At 36.5% G+C, this 24,824-nt stretch overlaps 1 protein-coding gene across 1 annotated transcript; it reads left to right on the top strand.

Moving 5' to 3' along the window:
- Positions 1 to 1,964: 1,964 nt before the first annotated feature.
- On the top strand, positions 1,965 to 24,727 carry GTPBP10 (GTP binding protein 10). Its single transcript, XM_060107781.1, has 10 exons — positions 1,965 to 2,065; positions 4,750 to 4,943; positions 7,597 to 7,688; positions 8,095 to 8,239; positions 15,056 to 15,129; positions 16,683 to 16,735; positions 19,067 to 19,174; positions 19,733 to 19,810; positions 22,269 to 22,392; positions 24,237 to 24,727. The coding sequence occupies exons 1-10, from the start codon at positions 2,033 to 2,035 to the stop codon at positions 24,497 to 24,499; spliced, it is 1,164 nt and encodes a 387-aa protein (XP_059963764.1). The 5' UTR covers positions 1,965 to 2,032; the 3' UTR covers positions 24,500 to 24,727.
- Positions 24,728 to 24,824: the final 97 nt, after the last annotated feature.

Here is a 24,824-nt window from a genome sequence, read left to right as displayed (position 1 = left end):
GGTGAAGGTATTAGGAGGTAGAGCCTGTGGGAAGTGTTGAAGTCATGCATGTGGAACCCTCCTGAATGCGATCAGTGCTTTATAAAAGAGGCTCCAGAGGGATCCCCAGCCCCTTTTACCATAATCTTAAATGATTATTAGAATGCTTATTAGTTATTTTTATTAGAATAACTCGTTTACAACATTAAAAAAAATCAAATTGTACGTATGCCACTGGCTCATTTGAGACTATCGTGCTTATTATGCAAAATTCTCTAGTGCCTGAGTTTAATGGTTTGCTTATACTTTAATCTTAGCAGCCATGGGGAAGGCATTCTATCCACTCAGTGGCAGAAGTAATAATAGTTTCTGTCAGTAATGACTTATGCATCAGGGTCATTTCACCTCAAGTTCATTTTAGCCGAACATTTAAAGGGGACGATTTACATTTCATGTTTCTTTTAATATCTGGTAACCAGAGCTGTAATAAATATTTCAGGCACTGATGGTGTTTTGTTCAAGAAAAATACTATGTTTTCTTATTTGTTTATAGTACCTAATGTTCCTCAGTATTTTGAGATGTTTTTATATCAACTTCCCATTTATTTTTATCTGCTGTTATCGTGTTCCCATGTAAATGTTATGACAAGGAAAACAATTTGGGCTTGTGTTCACTAATAAAAAAAATAAACCTTAGAAAATAAATAAACAGATTGGGCTCAGCATAATTCTGAGGTTGTAAAGATAATAATCCAAATGGCAGCAAATGTTATTAAGATTAAACTAAACACCTACTTAGTAACAACCTAATTTCTTCCTTCCTTCCTTCTTTCCTTCCTCCCTCTCCCTCTCGCTCCCTCTCTCCCTTTCTTTCTCTTTCTTTCTTTCTTTCCCCTGCCACGTGGCTTGTGGGATCTTAGTTCCCCGACCAGGGGTTGAACCCAGGCCCTTGGCAGAGAAAGCGCCGAGTCCTCACCACTGGACCGCCGGGGAATTCCCATCCTAATTTCCTGATTAATTAATCATTACAGGTTAAATGACAATTATAGTTTTATTGATGGGGGAGGGGTAGAGGGAGGTTCCGTAGCGGGAAGGGAAACGACTGAAAGGGATAGTTCTTACACCGTGTATTTCCTAACAATCACTGTCATAAGTGAGGGGTAGAAATAGGAGAAGGATTCTCAGTTTTGAGTTCAGAAAGATTATTAGGCTGGCAGCGTAGGGCACGGCCGCCTAGCAGGGCTGTGTACCTCTGTCCACTGCGCGAGGGCAGGGGGAGACGGGGTGGGTGGGGCAGACGGAGACCCAGTCACCCTGCTGGTCCTGCCCAGCTCGAGAAAAGGGAATCTAATTCTCACGAAGGCGCGCTGCAAATGAGAGTTGAATAATGACCCATAGTATCTACCGGACCCCTAGAAGCTACTATCTGACAAACAGTTGCAAGATTCCTTCCCCACAGAATACAGTGAAATTCTTACAGATCTCAGATCCTGACCTTTGGGTCCCAAATTTTAAATTCATTGTCTCTTGGAAGATTTTGCTGGATATTACTCAGCTGGTCAATGAATTAACAGCTTTTTTCCCAGTTGAGTTTCTGAGTCTTTTATGAGTTTGCTTTTATTGTCCGTGGGAGGTGTTTTGTTTTGTTTTTCCACTCTGCTTCGCCGAGAGTATAGATTGAGGTATCTTGTGGTTTCCTTAATTAGCATAAAAACTCCTCCAAGGCAGCAAAGTCTCCAGTGCGATCCTATTCAAAATATTCCTGAGGCACCTACTCCGCACCCGACTGTCCCCTGTCACATTGCCGCTCGACATTTCCTCAGCGTTTCACTCCGCTTGCTTCTCAACAGACAACACCTTCTCCCTCCCTGTGGGACACAGCAAAACGCATGCGCACGTTTCCGTAAGCGCGCGCGCCTTACGGCCGCTGAGGCTCTCCTGCGGCAGCGTGCGGATACAAAATAGCAGCGGCGGGTGGTGGTGACGTTAGAAGAGCGCGCCGCACTTCGGTGCGAGCAGCTTCCGCGGGAGTGAATGCTTCCCCATCGCGGGCATGGTGAACTGCAGTCGGGTGTTGCTCAGAAAGGTCTGTGATTGGTGCCCCTCAGCCTGATGTCCGTCGCCTGGTGCCTCTAGCCCCACCTGAGGGCTCTGGTTCTCCTTCGCCTCCATCCCTCCCCACTGTTTTCTTCCTGGGGGCCTCTTTCCTGCTTCTTTTCTACCATAGTCCTCTCCTTTTCGCCCCTCAGGGAGTCGGGCTTGATCTGTAAGGGGTGAGAAGGGCGTGTCTAGTCTACCGGGCATGGTTAGGACGGTTGTTTGGAACAGAGTTTGAGATTTTTCAAGGGAATTGTGCGTACGTGGGATGAAGAGCTGGGGTAAATGCCTGCTGCTTATACATGCAGTCCGGTGTATGTGAAGTGTAGGTCTGACTTTTTCTTTTGGCTCAAATAGTGTATTTTCCTCCTTTTAAGTAATAATATCCCTAACTTGTTTTTACATATTTTTTCATTGAGTGCATTGTTATTAAGAGCTTTCTAAAGACAACTTTTCATCAGTAAACGAAAATAGGTAACTGACTTGCCTTCTTGCAAGAAACTAGGTCAGCTTTTGTGCAGCGCGGGTTTTAGAATCGTTTCTGCAAAATATTTACAGTTGCTTTTCAAATTTAAAAAGCTCTTTAAGATCCTTACTAGCAATGTTTTTTGAAACCTGCCGTCATCAAGTTTGGTCCTTACCTTATTACTAAGGACGAGATTGAGATATTACTTTTAAGTTTGAGTTCTAAATCTATGAACCTGATAAATCTAGAGCAGTAAAAAATGTGTTACATATTGAAAGGAACTTCAAAAACAGGAGGTTTCTTTTTGTCGGAGGAAAGGCATGGTTAGTAATACCATGGTTAGTAAAGTTTTACTTTATTCAACCCTCTATTTTCCAGAAAACAGGTGGTCAGAAGAAGAGAGACTTGTGAAGGATAGTACTTGGGCATATAGGATAACTAATCTGTAAGCTAGAAGAATGAACTACTGCATTTTTTGCTGGATATGTTATTAAATGCTAGTTGTGTAACTTTACTGCCATAACAGTCACTTCCAGTCATTGTTGTTTGCAAGGGGAATGTACCTCTTCACTTACCTGTGATGCATTTCTGATCTAGCTCTATTCAGCCAAAGCATAAGTTCGTCAGCCTCCAGAGAAAAATACTCTGGCTAGCCCTTAAGTTCATGTTTTGTTTATCCCTTCCACCCTTAACAATACTCTGTTTCGTGACTATATTTGTATACTCAAATGAAAAGCTGTGCTTTGAATCTTTGCTGTGTAACTATCCACTGCAATCTCAAGTCTAGACAGAATCAGCAAAGGAGCTTTTGATAAATGTGCTGGCTTACCCTATTCACATCCCCTCCTCCAGAGTATCAGAATGGTCAGTGGAGTGTATGCATTTTTGAAAAAAGTTCCCAGATGTTTTCGATGCTTAAAACTATCCTAAATGATTAAAGATGTGAAGATTATGAATTTAAGAAATTACTTTGTGAGGAATTTTGATAGTCCAGGGAGTTAAGACATAGGATCTTACCTGCAAGAAGTTCTTGATTTAGTGAGGGAAACAGAAATAAACCCTAAATACAGTGTATGATTTCTAGAGATCTAATAATAGAGATATAATCAAATTACTGAGAGCCCAGGAAGATCAATGGTAAGTGTTGGTTAAAGGAATTAAGAAAGACATCGGAAAATACGACATTCGGGTGGGTTTATGATAGAAAAGAACAAATGACATTGTAAGTAGATGAAAAAGCATGAGCAAAATGCCATGGAGAAGTGACAGTATATTGTGTAGCATAGAGCAAAGAGAGGAAGGGGATATAGGAGGGGTTGAAGGAATGGAAATGAAATGGGAAGGGTAGGTTAAGAGCTTTGAATATAGCACTGAGAATTTTAGACTTTATTTCATAAACAGCAAAAAACCATGAATGGTTTTTGAGTAAGGGAGAAACATGTTGAGAGATCAGATCCATTGTCAGAAAAATCGCTCAGGCAGTGAGACAGAGGATGTGTTGAGGAAGGAATGACTAGACATTGAAAGACCAGTTAGGAGCTAATGTAATGATCAAGATACTAGGGTAGTTAGTTGTGCCAAAAAAGGAAAGATAGTAGGGCTTCGGGAAGAGAAGTAGGTATAGTCTAAGATCTCCATATGTGGTCTCAGTGAGTAGATAAACTATCGTTTCATTATTTGTGAGAACATTGGAGGAACAGAATTTACCTAGGGAAAAGTTTGGTTTTGTTATATAACATGTATTTAGGTGACTATTATCCTTTCAATACCTAAGAACAAGTTATATATTTGAGGGGTTTCAAATATAAGTTAAATACTGATCTCGTTCTCAGTTGCTTTAGACTATTAAGCTCACATCTGGTGGAGATGTCCAACTAACTGGGATAGAGAATATCTCACCTAGGTGATAGTTACTGGTACAAGCTGTGATCACCCAGGGGAGAAAGTCTAGATTGAAAAGTGGGCCAGTGTCAGAGACCTTCAGGATTGGAAGGACAACAATTGATAGTGAAAAACAGGGTCTTAAGAGAGTTAATCTAATGGGAAAGTGAGGTCAGACAGGAGGTAAACTAAGAAAAGACAATAAGTGTGGCATACGGAAAGCCGTTTTTTTTTTTTTTAGGAGTTTTAGTGGCAACAGAGAACTAGAAAGGAGTTCAAAATTGGTAAACACATGTGGTATACAAACGTCCTCTTTTCTTTTTAAGTATGGAGGCTTCATTGATAACCTGAGACTCTTCACCAGGGGAGGAAGTGGTGGAATGGGCTACCCTCGCTTAGGTGGAGAAGGTGGAAAAGGTGGTGACGTCTGGGTTGTAGCCCATAACAAAATGACTTTAAAACAACTTAAAGATAAATATCCTCAGAAACGGTTTGTGGCTGGAGAGGGAGCAAACAGTCGGTAAGTATTTAACTGAATGGCTTTGTATGAAATTAATTCCCCCCGGAAGAAGAAAAGAAAGTTGAGATAAAAATTTAATTGGTAATTTGAAGTAAATAATATCCTGGATTTGTAACTGAGCAAAAATCTACTATTTTTGTCTCTAGTAAATATAAAAGATAGGAACTGTGGAATGTTTTGACGTTTTTAAACTTTTTATCTTTTTCTTCTCCCAGTGTCTGTTTATATTCTTTTATACTTCCTTTGTAGAACCAGAAAATGATCCGAATCCCCACTGTTTTCTTCTAAAATTATCTTTGACAGTCTTTAGGAAACTTTCTAGAATCTTAACTGGCTACTCCACCCCACTACCACCCATAGTTCTGCCAGCATCTTTAGAGCCTGTTTGCTGTTACATCTCTTGAATGTTTTCCTTTTGCCTCTGTTTTGATTTTCTCTCTGTGACAGCAAAATCTTCCCTTTATTTTTTGTTAATGTTTGCTATTTTCTGTGGAACGTATTATGTTGGCCTCAAAATATGAGAAGAATTTTTTCTTTCATTGTAAAGAAAACGAAGAAAAAAATTCTTAAAGCTTCCATCAAAATGCAGGCTATGGTTCCTCAAGCCTCTGTCATTCTGTTGTTCCTTAGGAGGTGTTGGTATAAAAGTTAGGCTTTCTGTTCCCTTTTTCTTTCCCCTTCCCAAGGAAGTGTTTGGGTATATTTATTTGTCACAATCGTAGAGGGTGGAATGTGGTACTTGCTTGGGGGATGAGTGTAAGCAAAGGATAGAGCCTGGATATAGGCTAAACACCCTGTAACGCAGGGTGAGGAATGGCCCCAACAACAACAGCAAATTATCCTGCCCCAAATATCCAGCAGCATCCTCTGCTGGTAAAGGAATCCTTGGAGAAACCCCTTAAATTTCTTTTGAGCATTTTTGTTTATGAATAGTCTTTACAGGGCAAATTTTGAGAGCCCTATATTAGAATTCAGTAATCAAAGTTTTAAGATCAGAATGTTGTTTTATTGTTTTGATGTTACAGGTAGAAAATAACTGCAGTTTATATCCTAAAGTAAAATTTTTCATCATTTTATAATTTATTTTGAAAATTAAGGTTGCCGTAATTCCAACCTTATTCTGTGTTTAGATAAGTGGTATGCTGAAGATGGTGTATAACGTTTAAATGTTAAGAAAGATTTAAATAGAACAGTTACTGCGATTGTGTGTTGGAATTTTTAGAGTGTAGAGGCTTAAATCTAAAGGATTAATAGGAGCCAACTGGATGAAGGGGAGGAAAAAGCATTACAGGAAAGATAACAACATGAACAAAGGCCCAGTGATAGAAGACAAATACCAGTATAAAACACTAAAAGAAGGTCAGTGTGGCTGGAATGCAGAAAACACAGAATGTAGAGGAAGATGAGACTAGAAAGATAGGTACAAGCCAGACCTTCATCATTTCTGAAATACTGCAGTATTCTCCAAATTGGTCTCCTTCTCCCATCTCAGTCATCACCTCCAATCCATTCTTTTTCCAATTATGTCTACAGTGCTTTTTCTGTAACACCAATTTATTAATGTCACTTGCATATTTAAAATCCTTCAATGTTCCCCATCAATCTAAGATAAGATTCAAACGCTCTAACATAGCATATCAGGCTCTTCGTGATCTGGACTACAGTGTCTTCCACCCCACTTCTGCTATACTTACACTAGAAATAACTATTATTTCACCAAATACCTTGTTCCCTCCTAATCCGGGATGTGTATGAGTGTCTTTTTGGTTTGTTTTTCTTTCTCTTTGCCAACACTTTCCTGCCTTGATTATCTGGCAAAATCTTATTCCCCTTCCGAGACTTGTTCTACCCAGAAATAACCACTATTAACCTTTTCATGACTTTTCTAAGACTTTTGTGTGTCTCTACCCAAATGTAATTAAATGTGTCTGTAAAATTGGGGGATACAAAAACAAGAGCACAAAATTTTGCAACCTTCTCTTTTAACTTTTTTTTCCATTCCAGAAAATTGTTAAGCATGGCTGCATAGTCTTATAGTATTGGAAATAACATAAATTATTTTGTCATTCATCTATTTAGGTAATTATTGATTTTTTTTTACTGTTATTGTCACAATGCAGTACACATCTTTGTGTGTATAATAGTTTACATGGTTGTTCAATTTTTTTTTTTAGGATAAATTCCCAGAAGTGGAATTACTAGTTAGAAGCTTGTACCACTTTATCCTCTCTTGAACAGTTTAAGAATTGCCATATGAACCTCTTATAATTAAAGTACTCTCATTTCAGGTCATTTTTTAAAAAGCCTTGTTATTCACTGGATTTTCCATTTTTTTCTAGTTTATTCATGTTGCAATGATCTCTTCCTTTCAAACATACAATATTTTAGTTCATTATGAGTTAAAATGACTTTTGGTAGTTAGCTTGGTAACTTAAATCATTACTTAATATTATTTTTATTGAGATACAGTAGTCTAAAATGCAAATAAATAAATAGGGATAATTTTATTTTTTCTCCATTATTTGGCCATTTAACGTCTGCATTATAAGAATTGGTTGCTAGTCTTCTTTGTATACCATTGTATTTGCTTGAAACATCAACCATTTAATCTAGAAGATTTTCTTTACATTAATTTAACTTTATTTTTTTATAGAGTTAGTGCACTGAAAGGCTCCAAAGGAAAAGACTGTGAAATTCCTGTACCTTTGGGTATTTCAATAACTGATGAAAATGGTAAAATTATAGGTAAGTGTATTGTAGATTCTAAGGTTGTGAAAAATGTGCACATTTTCTAAAATTGAGATCTGTGGGGAATAACACCTCTTAAGTTTCAGGATTTTTTTTAAACGTTAAGTATTTTAGCTGCTAGTTTATAAAACAGCTTTTAAAAACATTATATAACAGTTCAGAATTAGCTGCTAGATTTAAAATTATTTTAAAGATGTAAGAGTATTTACTCGGTTTTAAAACAAATAACTAGCATTTTTTCAACCACTTGCAAAAGTGTTTTCTCGAAACTTGATGCTATCGTTTAGCCCTTTAGATTTGTAAACTGGAATTTCCTGGCACCTGTTTCTGAAAGAAAAATGTCATTAGTGGTTAGCTCCACTTACTAATCTTTGCTTTAAATATCTTTATCTCTCTTTTTAAGGAGAACTCAATAAAGAGAAAGACAGAATTTTGGTAGCTGAAGGAGGTCTTGGTGGTAAATTACTTACAAATTTCTTACCATTGAAAGGCCAGAAACGAGTAATTCACCTTGATCTAAAACTTATTGCTGATATAGGCTTGGTGGGGTAAGTATCATTCATATTTTTATTTTTATACTTTGAGAGAGATAGTTCATGAATAGGAAGTAAATATAAATGGTAATTTGGGGCCAGCATTATTTCTAGTTTATGGAATTTGTGTATTGTTTGTGTACTTTAAGAATATGCTGCTTAAGGGCTTCCCTGGTGGCGCACTGGTTGAGAGTCCGCCTGCCGATGCAGAGAATGCGGGTTCGTGCCCCGGTCCGGGAAGATCCCACATGCCGCGGAGCGACTGGGTCCGTGAGCCATGGCCGCTGAGCCTGCGCGTCCCGAGCCTGTGCTCCGCAACGGGAGAGGCCACAACAGTGAGAGGCCCACGTACCACCAAAAAAAAAAAAAAAAAAAAGAATATGCTGCTTAAAAAAAAAAGAATATGCTGCTAATATTGCCAACATAGAGTTTCATAGTCACTATTCATTTGTCAAAGATCATAGCAATTGAATAGGGCAGTGGAAATGTTAGAAAATAAATAAGCACAGAAAAATCAATCAAATACAAAAGAATATTACCAAGTATTAAAGAATAAAATTAGAAATCCAAACAAGCCACATTTTAAAAAGTGTATAGAAGGACATAAAAAGTAGGGGAAAAATGACCAAGATATTCTTACAAGTCTTAATAGAGGTATTGAAGTATCATTAATCAGATGGCTAAAGGCCAGTACAGATGATCTCAACCATCAACTTTACACACTATTGAGCACTAAGCTGGATCTTGCTATGACCGTTTCCCTATCCTTCACTCTCTGTTTAGGAGCTGTCCATTCTCAGTGCTGCAGACCTTCCAATGTTGTCCTCTTCCACCAGCCTCCATTCTTTCATCAAACAATGCTACTTAGCTGTAGGGTTTGCAGTGCTGGCACATAAATGGAGGGAGATAGTTAGCAAGACAGAAAGTAGATAAAGGAAGGGAAAACTTCAGCTTTGCATGTCTCCTCTCCCTCTCTGTCTTCCTCTCCCAAGTCCCACTATAGCATTACACAATAGTCAGATGGAAGGCCTCAGGAAAAGGGAGGGGAAACTGCCGCTCTACTCCAGCTGCCAGTTCCATGCCTTGCTTTCCCATAGCGTCTTTCTAAGCTCTTTTCATCTTCCTCTTCCTGCATCTCACTGCTTCCTTACCACACTCTTCACTCTGAATCCCTCACCTCTTTCCATGCCTGTTTGGGTCTTACCAGCAGTGGCTTAGAGTTCACAGAGGCCTCATTCCTGCTGAAATTGTAACAGAGAAAGGTGTGATCCTGGCATTTCAGCTTGCCATTCTCATTTAATATTTTCAGTGAAACATAGTTATGAGGGTTATGAGTCATAGGTTCTGTAATACTGTATATTTTTAGGAACATTATGGACTTAATAGGGTTTTGTGGGTAAGACTGAGAATCCAGCCATTCCTTTTCTCATTTTGTAGGAAAATATGTTTCAGGTTCCATAGAGACACCTTTACAGCCTAAGAAGAACATAGGAAGGCTGAGTAGTGAACAAAAGTGGGATGGCGATGGGAGACTCAAGTGAGACTGTTTGGGTTAGAATCTCAAATCCTCTGGAGGCTGGCTGGATGGTCTTGGATACAGTCTCTCTAAGCCTTTTTTTTTTTTTTCTCATCTTTAATAGTGGATGGCAGTAGTTCTCACCTTAAAATGTTATTGCTGAGTAAGATATTGCAGTTGCAGCATAATACATGCCTTGGATTTATGAATGCTCAATGAATGAATGGTAGCTGCTATTATCATCATTGCCAAGTTATTGGAGACCACATATAGTGATACACTAAGCTTTTCAGAAGTGGACTTGATATTAGTCAATAGCAAGCATCGTGATTCTAGAGCACAATGTTTAACATGTATGCTAGTGCTTTTAAATTAGGTAACTATTCTTAAAAAGTTGCTAATGTGAATACCAGCATAAGCAGGTGTCCTTTTAGCCGGTTTCAGGAATGAACTGAACATTAGAAGAAAGGTATCATAAAACTAATACACTGGTACTGCTGTTTTCAAATCTGGTCTTTGCATAGGTTGGATTTCAGCCTCTAAAATTTTCATTAGGTACTTGTCAATAAAAGTCTCAGGTGTCTGTTCTTCACCTGGTAGCTTCCTTTTTCTTCTTGTATTTTGATCTCTTTGGAAATAGTTGCTTGCATTTTTCTGTGTTTAGTCATTGTTATGAAAATATGAGGATGTTAGAAAGAAATAAGCAAGTCCAACTAATGATAATCATGGCAAAAATGATTGCAGTTTGCTTTTCAAAAAGTTACAAGAGCCTGAGTGTAACAGGATATAAGAAAATACTGTATTTCCAGGGGAAACGAGTTATTAAGAAATCTCACATAGTTTTATTCTAAATTTATTACAGAAATATTTTAATGAGAAAAATTGTTTAAAGATCTCCATTAAGAGCATATACATTTTTATAGAATTCCAAATTAATATTTTTAAAATATTACACCATTATTCCAAATGAAAATTTGGCAGAGTTTTGAAAGATCTTGATTTGAATGAAAACTGTGAAGACAAGGATCACGTCTGTCTTATTGATTGCTGTATTTCTTCTGCCTAGTATATTGCCTGACCCAAGTCAGTGCTCAATAAATATTTGTTGGATAATTTATTTTAATTGAGATATAATTAACATATAACATTGTATTAGTTTCAGGTGTACAGTGTAATGATTTGACATTTGTATATGTTGCAGAATGATCACCACCATAAATCTAGTTAACATCTGTCACCATGTATAGTTACAAATTTTTTTTCTTGTGATGAGAACTTTTAAGATTTACTCTCTTAGCAACTCTCAAATATACAATATTGTATTATTAACTATAATCACCATGCTGTACATTATATCCCTATGACATTTTTTTTACAACTAGATTTTTTTGGGGGTGGGGGCCACACAATGTGGCTTGTGGGATCTTAGTTCCCCAAACAGGGATCGAACCCAAGCCCTCAGCAGTGGAAGTGCAAAGTCCTAACCACTGGCCTTCCAGGGAATTCCCCACAACTGGATTTTTTTTTTTACCTTTTCACTGCCTTTGCCCATTTTGTAACCCCCCCGCCCCCCACTGACACACACACACACACACACACACACACATATACATACATACATTTTCTGTATGCATTCATCCATTGATGGACACTTAGATTGCTTTCACATCTTGGTTATTGTAAATAATGCTGCAGTGAACATGAGGTGCATATATCTTTTTGAGTTAGTGCTTTTGGTTTTTATTTTTTTTGGATAAACATCCAGAAGTGTAATTGCTGGATCATATGGTAGTTCTATTTTTAATTTTTTGTGGAACCTCCATACTGTTTTCCATAGTGGCTGCACCAATTTACATTCCCATTGGTTGAATAAATTTAATGAAAATATCTGAATGAAATTTAGGAAATCATCTCTTAAGTGGCCCCCATTCCTAGTACTTTCTTTCATCCATTGTGGGCCTTTCTTGAGGGATATTTAGCAATAAAATCAAGGCCTTTAAAACAGCAATATAGTTTAATCTAGTATTTCCTTATCTAGAAATTTACCTCAAGAAAGAAATTAAAGGTATATGTAAAGGTTCACTTCAGCGTTTAAAGTTTTTTTTAAAAAGCTTGACAAATTAGTGCTCATTTGCAGAAAGAAAAAAAGAGTTGAATGTTAATCGCACCATTTGATGTTAAGGTGACTTAACATTGGTGTATGTCTTTCTAGCTGTATGTGTATTTTTTGCAGAGTTATTTATAACAGTAAAAAATTTGAGACCACCTAAATGCCTAACAATAAGAAATTAGTTAAGTAAATTACACTACACCCTTGAAATGCATTCACCTTATATAATTCAGTTTAAAAGGAGGCTGACCAACTGTGAATAGTCTTTCAGCAAAAAAAGGAATCAAAGCTGAATCTGATCAAGGCTTCACATCTACCAATTTATAGGAGCATGTTAAATGACGTCATGGGCATCAGCAGAAAAATCCAGACTATGGCAAAGAAACTACAGGACAAATGGCCCAGTTTCTTTAAAAATAAAATTGCAAAGGGGAAACAACCTGGAGAGGGAGCCTGTACCAAAAGAAATTTAAAAGGCACATCAACCAAATGTAATATGCAGACCTTTTTTGGGTCTCTGTTTAAAGAAACCAACTTTAGAAAAATTATTAAGAATGTATTAATATTTGTTTAAGCTAGGTGATGGCTAAATAGGATTCATTACTTTGCTAGTGAAATGTCCATATAAAATGTTTTTTTAAAAAAATCAATGGTGAAAAATTGAAACCATTTCCACTAAGATCAGGAACAAGACAAGGTTGCCCACTCTCACCACTCTTATTCAACATAGTTTTGGAAGTTTTAGCCACAGCAATCAGAGAAGAAAAGGAAATAAAAGGAATCCAAATGGGAAAAGAAGAAGTAAAGCTGTCACTGTTTGCAGATGACATGATACTATACATAGAGAATCCTAAAGATGCTACCAGAAAACTACTAGAGCTAATCAATGAATTTGGTAAAGTTGCAGGATACAAAATTAATGCACAGAAATCTCTGGCATTCCTATATACTAATGATGAAAAATCTGAAAGTGAAATCAAGGAAACACTCCCATTTACCATTGCAACAAAAAGAATAAAATATCTAGGAATAAACCTACCTAAGGAGACAAAAGACCTGTATGCAGAAAATTATAAGACACTGATGAAAGAAATTAAAGATGATACAAATAGATGGAGAGATGTACCATGTTCTTGGATTGGAAGAATCAACATTGTGAAAATGACTCTACTACCCAAAGCAATCTACAGATTCAATGCAATCCCTATCAAACTACCAATGGCATTTTTCACAGAACTAGAACAAAAAATTTCACAATTTGTATGGAAACACAAAAGACCCCGAATAGCCAAAGCAATCTTGAGAACGAAAAATGGAGCTGGAGGAATCAGGCTCCCTGACTTCAGACTATACTACAAAGCTACAGTAATCAAGACAGTATGGTACTGGCACAAAAACAGAAAGATAGATCAATGGAACAGGATAGAAAGCCCAGAGATAAACCCACGGACATATGGTCACCTTATATTTGATAAAGGAGGCAGGAATGTACAGTGGAGAAAGGACAGTCTCTTCAATAAGTGGTGCTGGGAAAACTGGACAGGGACATGTAAAAGTATGAGATTAGATCACTCCCTAACACCATACACAAAAATAAGCTCAAAATGGATTAAAGACCTAAATGTAAGGCCAGACACTATCAAACTCCTAGAGGAAAACATAGGCAGAACACTCTATGACATAAATCACAGCAAGATCCTTTTTGACCCACCTCCTAGAGAAATGGAAATAAAGACAAAAATAAACACTTGGGACCTAATGAAACTTAAAAGCTTTTGCACAGCAAAGGAAACCATAAACAAGACCAAAAGACAACCCTCAGAATGGGAGAAAATATTTGCAAATGAAGCAACTGACAAAGGATTAATCTCCAAAATTTATAAGCAGCTCATGCAGCTCAATAGCAAAAAAACAAACAACCCAATCCAAAAATGAGCAGAAGACCTAAATAGACATTTCTCCACAGAAGATATACAGACAGCCAACAAACACATGAAAGGATGCTCAACATCTTTACTCATTAGAGAAATGCAAATCAAAACTACAATGAGATATCATCTCACACCAGTCAGAATGGCCATCATCAAAAAATCTAGAAACAATAAATGCTGGAGAGGGTGTGGAAAAAAGGGAACACTCTTGCACTGCTGGTGGGAATGTGAATTGGTACAGCCACTATGGAGAACGGTATGGAGGTTCCTTAAAAAACTACAAATAGAACTACCATATGACCCAGCAATCCCACTACTGGGCATATACCCTGAGAAAACCATAATTCAAAAAGAGACATGTACCAAAATGTTCATAGCAGCCCTATTTACAATAGCCCGGAGATGGAAACAACCTAAGTGTCCATCATCGGATGAATGGATAAAGAAGATGTGGCACATATATACAATGGAATATTACTCAGCCATAAAAAGAAATGAAATTGAGCTATTTGTAATGAGGTGGATGGACCTAGAGTCTGTCATACAGAGTGAAGTAAGTCAGAAAGAGAAAGACAAATACTGTATGCTGACACATATATATGGAATTTAAGAAAAAAAAATGTCATCAAGAACCTAGGAGTAAGACAGGAATAAAGACACAGACCTACTAGAGCATGGACTTGAGGATATGGGGAGGGGGAAGGGTAAGTTGTGACAAAGTGAAAGAGCGGCATGGACATATATACACTACCAAACGTAAGGTAGATAGCTAGTGGTAAGCAGCCGCATAGCACAGGGAGATCAGCTCGGTTCTTTGTGACTGCCTGGAGGGGTGGGATAGGGAGGGTGGGAGGGAGACGCAAAAGGGAGGGGATATGGGAACATATGTATATGTATAACTGATTAAATTTGTAAAAAAAAAAATCCACAAAATAAGAAATATTTTGGCAGTATTTGGCTAGAGATAGTGAATTGCAGGTATTTTTATTAGTTTCTTTATATTTTTCTATGATTTACAAGCTGTTTTTTTAACATTATTTGATATACTGTCAATACTGAAGCATCTTTAGTGTTCACCATAAATTTATCTTTACCTTTTCTATAAGTATATTTTGTTCCTCAAGTTTTTCAAGATTATTTTAAATTTATAGTCTACTCTTAATCCCAGCAATATTCAAGAAGTCTGCTTCTTGAAATGTTAGGAATTCAGAGATAAGCAAGTATTTATAATGCTGACATTTGTTGTAATGTATAAATTTATTTTCTTGTTTCAGATTCCCAAATGCTGGAAAATCCTCTTTGCTAAGTAAGATTTCTCATGCAAAACCTGCAATTGCAGATTATGCATGTAAGTATAATTTGTTTTGTTTTTTTAATATGTAGAGGTAAATTTTTAAAGACTAATCTTTCTTCGAATATGAAAAAAATGATAACTGGGTTAGCCTTAGTTTGAAAACTCTTGGCAGACAGAGTACATGTATTTCCCATTAATCTTTGAAACCTTTATAGCTCTCAGCAAGGTTCCTAGTACTGCTTATTAGACACTTTGTTGCATTTATTTGTCTATTGTATAATCATTATTCAGTTTAGTTAATGATTTTATGAACACCTACCCTTTATCAAACACTGTGATAAATGCCACAAAGGCAGAGGTCAATTCTTTCATTCATTTAGCAAGTATTTATTTCTAGGAACTATCAATACAATAAGTTCTGGAGTTACAAAGACTGGTAAGCAGAAGTGAATACTTCTTTTGTTTTGATTTTTATTGAACTTACAGACAAGTGGGGGAAGGCACATACCTCACTAATGAATATAAGAGAATATAATATGGTTCTATGAAAGAGTGTAGGTGACTGCTTTAAATTTCTTTGGGGAAGTGTGATGGTGGGGCTGAGATATGAACAATAAATATGAGTTAATTGGTGACAGACAATGGAGGTGAGAGTCTTTCAGTCAAAGGAAATAGCATGTACACAAAGACTCTGTGGTGGCAGGGAGTAGATTTGTTTGTCTAGACAACATGTAGTAAGGGGAAGAGGGAATCAAGATGAGGCTAGAGATGCAGGTGGAGACTGGTGATATAGGCCATATAGGCTGTATTTGATCTCTGTGGCTTAACAGCAGTTGATAGCTTTTTAACAAGGGAAAACAGTGGTTAGATTTGCTTTTCAAAAAAAGATCTGTTGGCGTGTAATGTAGAAAATGGATTGGTGTGGGATGTAAATGGATCTGGAAAGAACAGTTAGTAGAACTGGCTATTGCAGTAGCTGGATGAGATATAATGGAAGCTTAAGAGTAGTGAATGAATATGATAGGATCTTTGCCATCATTAAACAAAATGGCACAGAATGACATTAACATGGAAAATAAAATTAAACCATTCTAAAATTGATGAAGTAGAGTTAATTTTGTACTAATTGCTATAAATCACATGGCCAATATTTATTGTTACAATACAGAGGATTCTTGAGAAGGAAAGAAGAAAAGCAAAAAGTCCTAGGAAGGAGGCTAGGGCAGGATTGATGAAGCGTGAGGATAACTAAATGAGAAAGGACCATAGAGAGATTTCACCCACAGCCTAAGGGATAGAAACCTAAATTCTGCCCCCACCCTCAGCACCTTTACCATGCTCCTTAAAGTTTGAGACAGGAACTTTGAGGCCCACTAATTAGATTACACCTGTGCTTTCGAAGATTATAAAAGTCTATATTTTGTCCTTTTCCAAGTATATCATAAATAGCAAAGATAATTATACCTTTAATTTCAACAGATGAGAACATAATCTGAATTAGGTTGTTCATAGAAACGAAATATTATTTATTTTATACATGGCGCTAAGACAATTTTGAGAGTATAAGCCTTTATTCTAGCCTCAATTTATTATTGTTTTTCTTTTAGTTACAACATTAAAGCCTGAACTCGGAAAAATTATGTATAATGATTTCAAACAGGTGGGTATTTTTAAAATAAGACACTTGGTTAGTAATGAAAGTACTTGCCTTAGTGCTTAGATTTTATAATATTTGGCAGTTTCTGTGGTGTTAGGGGGAAAAAGTAGCAGGATTTTGTTTTTGATAAGTGAAATCATGATCAAATCAATTCTGCTGACCACTATCAGAGTAAAAATATTGTATAAGAATATAATTCCTTGTTCTTCTAAAGTTTGGGTCCAGTTTGTCGTTACAACATTGATTGTATCTTAATTGCCTTAATCAGTTTGTCCTCATTGCAAATCCATATTTTACTGCCATATTTGATTATTGATTTTCATTTCCTAAAAACATTTTCTAAAGTTCATAGATGTACTTTTACTCCAACTTACTGTTTAAAAAAATTTTTTTTTAATTGAACGGGATCCTTGTCTTAACTAGCTATTAAAATTTATTTTTCCTTGCTACAGAAGAACTTTTGAATAATTAGAATAAAAACAAATTAAAAAGGAAAGTAACAAAATTTTACAAATATGTAATGTATGATCAGCAGGTGCATCCCTTGGTATTTACCCAAATAAACTGAAAACTTACGTCCACTCAAGGGCCCGCACACGGATGTTTGCAGCAGCTTTGTTCATAATTGCCAAAACTTGGAAACAACCAGGATGTCCTTCAGTAGGTGAATGGATAAATAAACTGTGTACATCTCAATAATGGAATGTCATTCAACACTAAAAAGAAATGAGCCATCAAGCCATGAATAGGACACAAAGGAACCTCCAATGCCTATTACTAAGTGAAAGAAGCCAATCTGTAAAGGCTACATACTGTATGATTTCAACTATATGTCATTCTGAAAAAAGGCAATACTATGGAAATAGCAGAAAGGTCAACGGTTGCCAAGGATTAGGAGGAAAGAAAGGTTTAATAGGCAGCACACAGGATTTTTAGGGCAGCGAAACTATTCTGTATGATACTAGGTACATGTTATACATTTGTCAAAACCCATGGAATGTGTAAAACCAAGGGTGAACCCTAATGTTAAGTATGGGCTTAAAGTGATGATGTATCAGTATACTTTCATATAATCCATTGACATAATTCAAAAGACATAGAAGATGTATATTTATAATAGTGGTATAACAGTAAACATTTTTTAAAATTTCGACAATTATATAGAATGTTAAATAATTAAAATTATAAGTGCAGGATAATATGAATTTAGAGAACAATATTTAGAGGAAAAGATGACATTATTGGTAATTTTTAAGGGAAATCAGTAGAAAACCTCTGAAGAGAATTTCAAGACATGAGACCTACATGTACATTGCTTTGTCACATAGCTCCAACTTTCTTTAAAACTGAAATTTTTAACCACACAGGCAGTATGTGTAGAGCAGTGTTTCTCATCCCTTACTGTACATCAGAATCATCTGGGTAGCTTAAGAACAACAATGATAAATGAAGCTGGGCCCCAGTGATTTGAAACCAAACCCCTTGGGGATAGGGCTTGAGCATCTGTAGTTTAGGAAAGTTTCTTAGATAATTATGATGTGCAGTGAGGTTTGAAAACCACAAGTGTAGAATAATGGTTAGTAACTCTTATAACCTCTAAAAGGAGTATAGTAACACTATTTCCCTTACTTTTTAAGAGTGGTTAATAGTTCTGGTAGAATATGAACAATAAAGAAACAATGGTACCAAATAACCATTTACATATAGAATAAAAAACTTAAAACTACAGAGCTATACTAAGTCAATGTCTGCTGAATTAATATCCTTGTATACTTTTTTTTTTTTTTTTTTTGTGGTATGCGGGCCTCTCACTGTTGTGGCCTCCCCCGTTGCGGAGCACAGGCTCTGGATGCGCAGGCCCAGCGGCCATGGCTCACGGGCCCAGCCGCTCCGCGGCATATGGGATCCTCCCAGACCGGGGCACGAACCCGTATCCCCTGCATCGGCAGGCGGACTCCCAACCACTGCGCCACCAGGGAGGCCCTCCTTGTATACTTTTAAGAATTTAGAAAATTGAAATTCTTTGAAAAGTTCATAGTGAACAATATAATTTATGGAATTCTAAAGAGAATTTATGTGATTAGTAAATGTTAACCTAAGCCATAAAATTCTTAGATTGTTAAAGTAAAAAATGGGACTAATTTCTGATAACAAAGGACTTCGATTCTTAATACATTTATTTTGTTATAAAGGTATCTTGGCTTTATAGAGATGCAGTGGTAATCACAAATTAAGAACTGTTTATAATTGAAATAACATGAAAATTGTTGGATGTAATTGTATTTGTGGTTTTCATATTTTTTTTTATTATCATACCATTTAATTTTGTGTTAGATATCAGTAGCTGATCTTCCTGGTTTAATAGAAGGAGCACACATGAACAAAGGAATGGGCCACAAATTCCTCAAGCATATAGAAAGAACTAAACAACTACTTTTTGTTGTAAGTCATATGCATATCAATGTAATGTTTAAATGAATGTGAGAACCAGTGAATTTAGTTTTCCTAGAAATTTTTTATAATAATATTTAAAGATAAAGTAGCAGCATATATTATTCCACTAAATCTATTTAGATAGGGGTCAGATACAGTTAGTAATCTTTATTTATAATATGGGGATGGAAGTGGCATTGTTTACTATGTCAGATGAAAGTTTGGCCATACTTGTCAGGTTTAATTCATTAAGATTTTCTATATACTACTAAATTATATAGGATCAATTTCCTACTTCATTTCTGGTGTTGAGTTATATATGAGATTGTCTGTATTGGTATAAATTGTTTAATCTGTACTAGTTTCTCATTAATGATTATGGTTTTATCAGAATAATTATAATTATCTTAAAACATCAATTTCTCTCATTTCAAATTACTAAATTACCAGTAGAGTATAGGTTGAGAAATTATTTTTAGCTTGAGCGAGTAAAACATTTCAAAACAGAATTGTATAGCTGTTGTTCTTATGTTAAAAGCAATCTTTTTCCCTTTTTTTTTTTTTTAGGTGGATGTTTCTGGATTTCAGCTTTCTTCCCAAACTCAGTACAGAACTGCCTTTGAAACCATACTACTGCTTTCAAAGGTAGGTTTTCTGTTTTATATCTGGTCTAATACGTAGGCACATAGGACTGTATGGAATAACGTATTATAATTCGAATAAATATATAGTCTGCCTCTACTTTTTATTTTTATTTTATTTTATTTTATTTTGCGGTATGCGGGCCTCTCACTGTTGTGGCCTCTCCCGTTGCGGAGCACAGGCTCCGGACGTGCAGGCTCAGCGGCCATGGCTCATGGGCCCAGCCGCTCTGCGGCATGTGGGATCTTCCTGGACCGGGGCACGAACCCGTGTCCCCTGTATCGGCAGGTGGACTCTCAACCACTGTGCCACCAGGGAAGCCCTGCCTCTACTTTTTAAAGCTTTGATGTTAATTAAAGAATTATCTAAACTTGCTGTCTCCAGTTTTGCGATATTCACCTGCTCCTCAAACTGTTGTAATCATTAAAACCTTCCTTGATTCCAAATCCCTGTTACATACTTCTCAGACTGTATCTTGCTTAACTTTTATTCCTTCCTATTAGACTATTTCTCAGTCTACTTTTTAGGTTCTCTGATACTCAGATATTTTGGTTATGTTTTAAATCAGCTGCCTATTGGACATCTTTGATTGGATGTCCCATTAACTTCTCAAATTTAATATGTATAGAACTGAACTTTTTTTTTTTTTTTTAAATTCTCCAGCCTCCCCCAGAACTTTACTGAATATGTAAGCCAGAAACCTCGGTGGTAGTGATTCTATCTTTCTTACCACCTGTATCAAGCCCTGACAGTTTTATATCCTAAATTTCTCTGAAATGTAGCTACTTGTCTTCACCCACACTGTTATAATCATCAACCCCTCTTACTAGAATGTTCTAAGTCCCTCCAGCTTGTCTCCCTGCTTCCAGTCTTAGTTCTCTCCAGGCCATGTTTTATATGACAGCTACAGTGATCTTTGTTAAAGAACCAAGCAGATGTTTGTTCCCTGCTTAAAACACTTCAGTGGACTCCCATTGCTGTTAGGTTAAAGTCTAACATGAACATGGTTTACGAGGTCTGGCAAGGTTGGGTTCTTACCAAGCACTGTATTTCTATTGTTCTCCACCCTCCCCCCACCCCTGGCCATGCCCCATACATTCTATATCCAGCCAGTGATTTCTCTCTAACACAACATGATGTTGTTTATCTTCAGGACTTTTATATCCTATTTCATTTGCTACTTTTTGCCTGTTATTGATAATACTGCTGTGAACATTTGTGTACAGGTTTTTGTGTGGATATGTTTTCATTTCTCTTGGGTATATACCTAGGAGTAGAATTGCTGGATAATATGATTATTCTATGTTTAACATTTTGGGGAACTGCCAAACTTTTCCAGAGTGACTGCAGCATTACACCATTTTACAATCTTACTAGCAATGTATGAAGGTTCCAATTTTTCCACATTAATGTCAACACTCATTATTGTCTTTTTATTTTAGCCTTCCTAGTAGGGATGAAGTGGTATTTCATTGTGGTTGTGATTTGCATTTCTTTAATGAGAAATGATATTGAGAAATGTGACTAATGATGTTGAGCATCTTTTTATGTGCTCATTAGCCATTTGTACGTCTTTGGAGAAATATCTATTCACATTCTTTGCCCATTTTTATTTATTTATTTATTTATTTATTTTTGTTACACGGGCCTCTCACTGTTGTGGCCTCTCCCCTTGCGGAGCACAGGCTCCGGACGCACAGGCTCAGCGGCCATGGCTCACGGACCCAGCCGCTCCGCGGCATGTGGGATCTTCCCGGACCGGGGCACGAACTCGTGTCCCCTGCGTCGGCAGGCGGACTCTCAACCACTGCGCCACCAGGGAAGCCCTCTTTGCCCATTTTTAAAATGGGTTGTCTTTTAATTGTTAAGTTGTAGGAGATCTTTGTAACTTAAATACAAATCCCTTATCAGATATATGATTTGCAAATATTTTCTCCTATTCTTTCAGTTGTGTTTTCACTTTCTTTAAGTTGTCTCTTGAAGTACAGAATTTTAAATTTTAGTGAAGTCCCCTTTGTCTATTTTTTCTTTTGCTCATGCTTTTAGTGTCAAATATACAAAACCACTGCATAATCCATAGTCACAAACATTTACTTCTAAGCATATTTAACTTTTTCCAAGAATAATACAGGTATAGCATTAAGCTGTCACTATCTAGTTCTGAATTTTATTTATGTGTTTACTAGACATCCAGATATCTGTATTTGGCTCTAGGCACAAAATCACAACTGTCTCTAGGATGTCATGTGAGCTAAAATGTACTAACACATGACTCAACTAGTAAGCATTTTCTGCATTTCCTTTGTTAATTAGTTTTGTGGTTATTGGGACTTACTGCATTTCAGAGGTGAGAATGGGCCCTAGATTACCCAGGCCTATAAAGTAAAGAAAGACATTACCAAATAGGTCATTTATATAGATATTTTAATAAAATTATTTGGTTTTTCTCTTTGACTTAAAGGAGTTGGAGTTGTACAGAGAGGAACTTCAGACAAAACCTGCACTCCTGGCAGTTAATAAAATGGACTTGCCAGATGCCCAAGATAAATTCCATGTATTGATGAACCAACTCCAGAATCCTAAAGGTAAACCCATTCATTCATTTAGTGCCAATTTAATGAATACTTGCTATTTGCAGAGAGTGCTAGGTACTATAATCAGTGGAAAAGAAAACTGAAAGTTGCTACTCTTAAAAAAAAAGTATCTTTGAAGAAAGAACACATACCATATGAAACTTCTAAACAACACTGTAAAAAATAATACCCCATCTCAGAATGTGTGATATGGACAATAAGTTAGAGGAGACAGAAGGAAAGAAAGATTAATTTGAGCTGAAAATGTCAGGCCTCATGAAGAAGTAAAACTTAAAGTGGGCTCTTAAAGAGTTAATGGGATTTGGATCAGAAGAGAATAAACTCAGCATCTACCTGTGAAGTCTGTTAACATATTTCACCAGTTCTAGAACTTCATTCCCCTAGTACATCATGAATTTTAAAACAGAGCTAATAGTTCTAAAAAGAGGTATGTATCTTTGCAGTGCCAGGTCTGTAGATCTCTGAAGAGTACTAATCTTCTAAAAAGAACTTGAGTCACTATGTATGTGGGGTACAGAATAATAGATGCTGTTAGTCCAAAAGGATTTGTTTGAAATTTGTTCCTAAATGGACCATTATGTGTAAAGAAATTTAAAGGGATTCTTCATAGTTTTGAGTATTGACCTTTGCAGAACACTCTCTATCCTACAGTGATGATGCTTTCATTTTTCTGAGTCTAGTAGAGGACCTTTTGCACAAATGAGGAAAGTAGGGTGGAAGGTAAGTAGTTAACATGTTTCTAAATAGACCTAATCTCTCTTTTTATCCTTGTGATAAAAACTGGGGAAACTAAATTATAATGTACTAGGACTATCAGGCAGCACCAGAAGATCCCCTCTCCCCTCTCAAAATCTACCCCACACCCCGTATAATTTACATATTGGGCTGTCCTTGAGTCAATAAGTTACTTTGGGATATAAATATTCTCTGGAATATTTATAAATAAACCTTTATTCCTTAATGTCATTTGCTTTATGAGGTCATTAGATCTATTTGCTGGCTGGTCTTGCAGAAAAGCGAATTTTCAGAGGAGGTACCAGAAGGGAGGGTAATTCAGGAGCTTGTGGCTATTTTGGACCATCATAAAACAATGTAGTCCCCTCAGTGATAATTCCCTAGTTAGCCTCTCGGACTTCCTTGGGGGTAAATGGATCTCAGAATCCAAGCTCTGTGTTGGTTTGGCTAACCTCTTTTAGGCAGCCTTTCCAGTTCATGTCAGTGTTGATCCATCCCATCAGTATAGCATCCCTACTTCTGTTGCCTTGGTGGCAGGGAAAAAGGAAAAGTTATATAATGGCTGTCAGCCCCTGTGGGGTGATAGATTGGATTCATCTAAAATGATGAATTGAACTCCTTGAATTCTTTTCAATTTTAGTATGGTTCATAGCACCAGTGATGATAAGCCATTAGGACAATTAAAGGCCACCTGTGTACTGAAGCAAGCTAGAATAGTCCAAATCACAAATGATGTTATGTTATAGGAAAGTTCTTTCAGAAAATCTATGTTGTCTTACTTTATTGAGCTGCCCCAAAACAAAATTTATTGCTTCTGTAAGTAAATCATCTTCTGTGATTCATCTTTTACTTACACTTAATTTTGTTTAAAATATATTCATGCAACAGATATTTATTAAGTACCTGTCATGTGCCAAGAACCTTACCATTGTCACTAGTAAAAACCAAAGCTTCTGAGACATTATTAGAAAGAGAAGGAAAAAAGAAATTTAAAATGCTTAGTTTTCGGTTCACTGGTTCACAAGTCAAACCTCTAGCATAGTTTTGACTTACTTTCAAAGACAGTGAAAATCAGCCTAGTTTTATGTTCTTTGTTTCAGATTTTTTGCATTTATTTGAAAAAAGTATGATTCCAGAGAGGACCATGGAGTTCCAACACATCATCCCCATCTCTGCAGTTACTGGAGAAGGAATTGATGAACTAAAGAACTGTATAAGGAAATCTCTGGATGAACACACCAGCCAGGAAAATGATGCGTATCATAAGAAGCAGTTGCTTAATTTACGTATTTCCAATACAGTATCTTATAGTGAGCTACCATCAAAGAATGCTGTTACTAGTGGCAGAATAGATATAACTTAAATCTTTTAAAAGTGATATTGAAATTGCATTCATTTGGAAGCTTTTCCACAGACATATTTTTTAGAAGGTTAGTTGTTACTAACCTGGTGTATATGCCATCATTCAAGAACCATACTTTTTAAAGATGTTTTGTACTTAAATCTATCAACAGTAAAAAAAAAAAAGTAACTGAGGGTTAAAAATGACAGTTTATAATTTTATGGCCAATTCACCTATAATAAAATCCTATAATATTCCTGTACATATGTCTCTAGTGAGATCATTTTTTAAATTATATAAAGGATTCCTTATGAGCAGCTAGGTTTTGTTTGTTTGTCTTTAAGTC

The sequence above is a fragment of the Mesoplodon densirostris genome, chromosome 9, assembly GCF_025265405.1.
Source record: "Mesoplodon densirostris isolate mMesDen1 chromosome 9, mMesDen1 primary haplotype, whole genome shotgun sequence".
NCBI lineage: Eukaryota > Metazoa > Chordata > Mammalia > Artiodactyla > Ziphiidae > Mesoplodon > Mesoplodon densirostris.
This window is presented reverse-complemented; position numbering and strand designations above follow the sequence as displayed.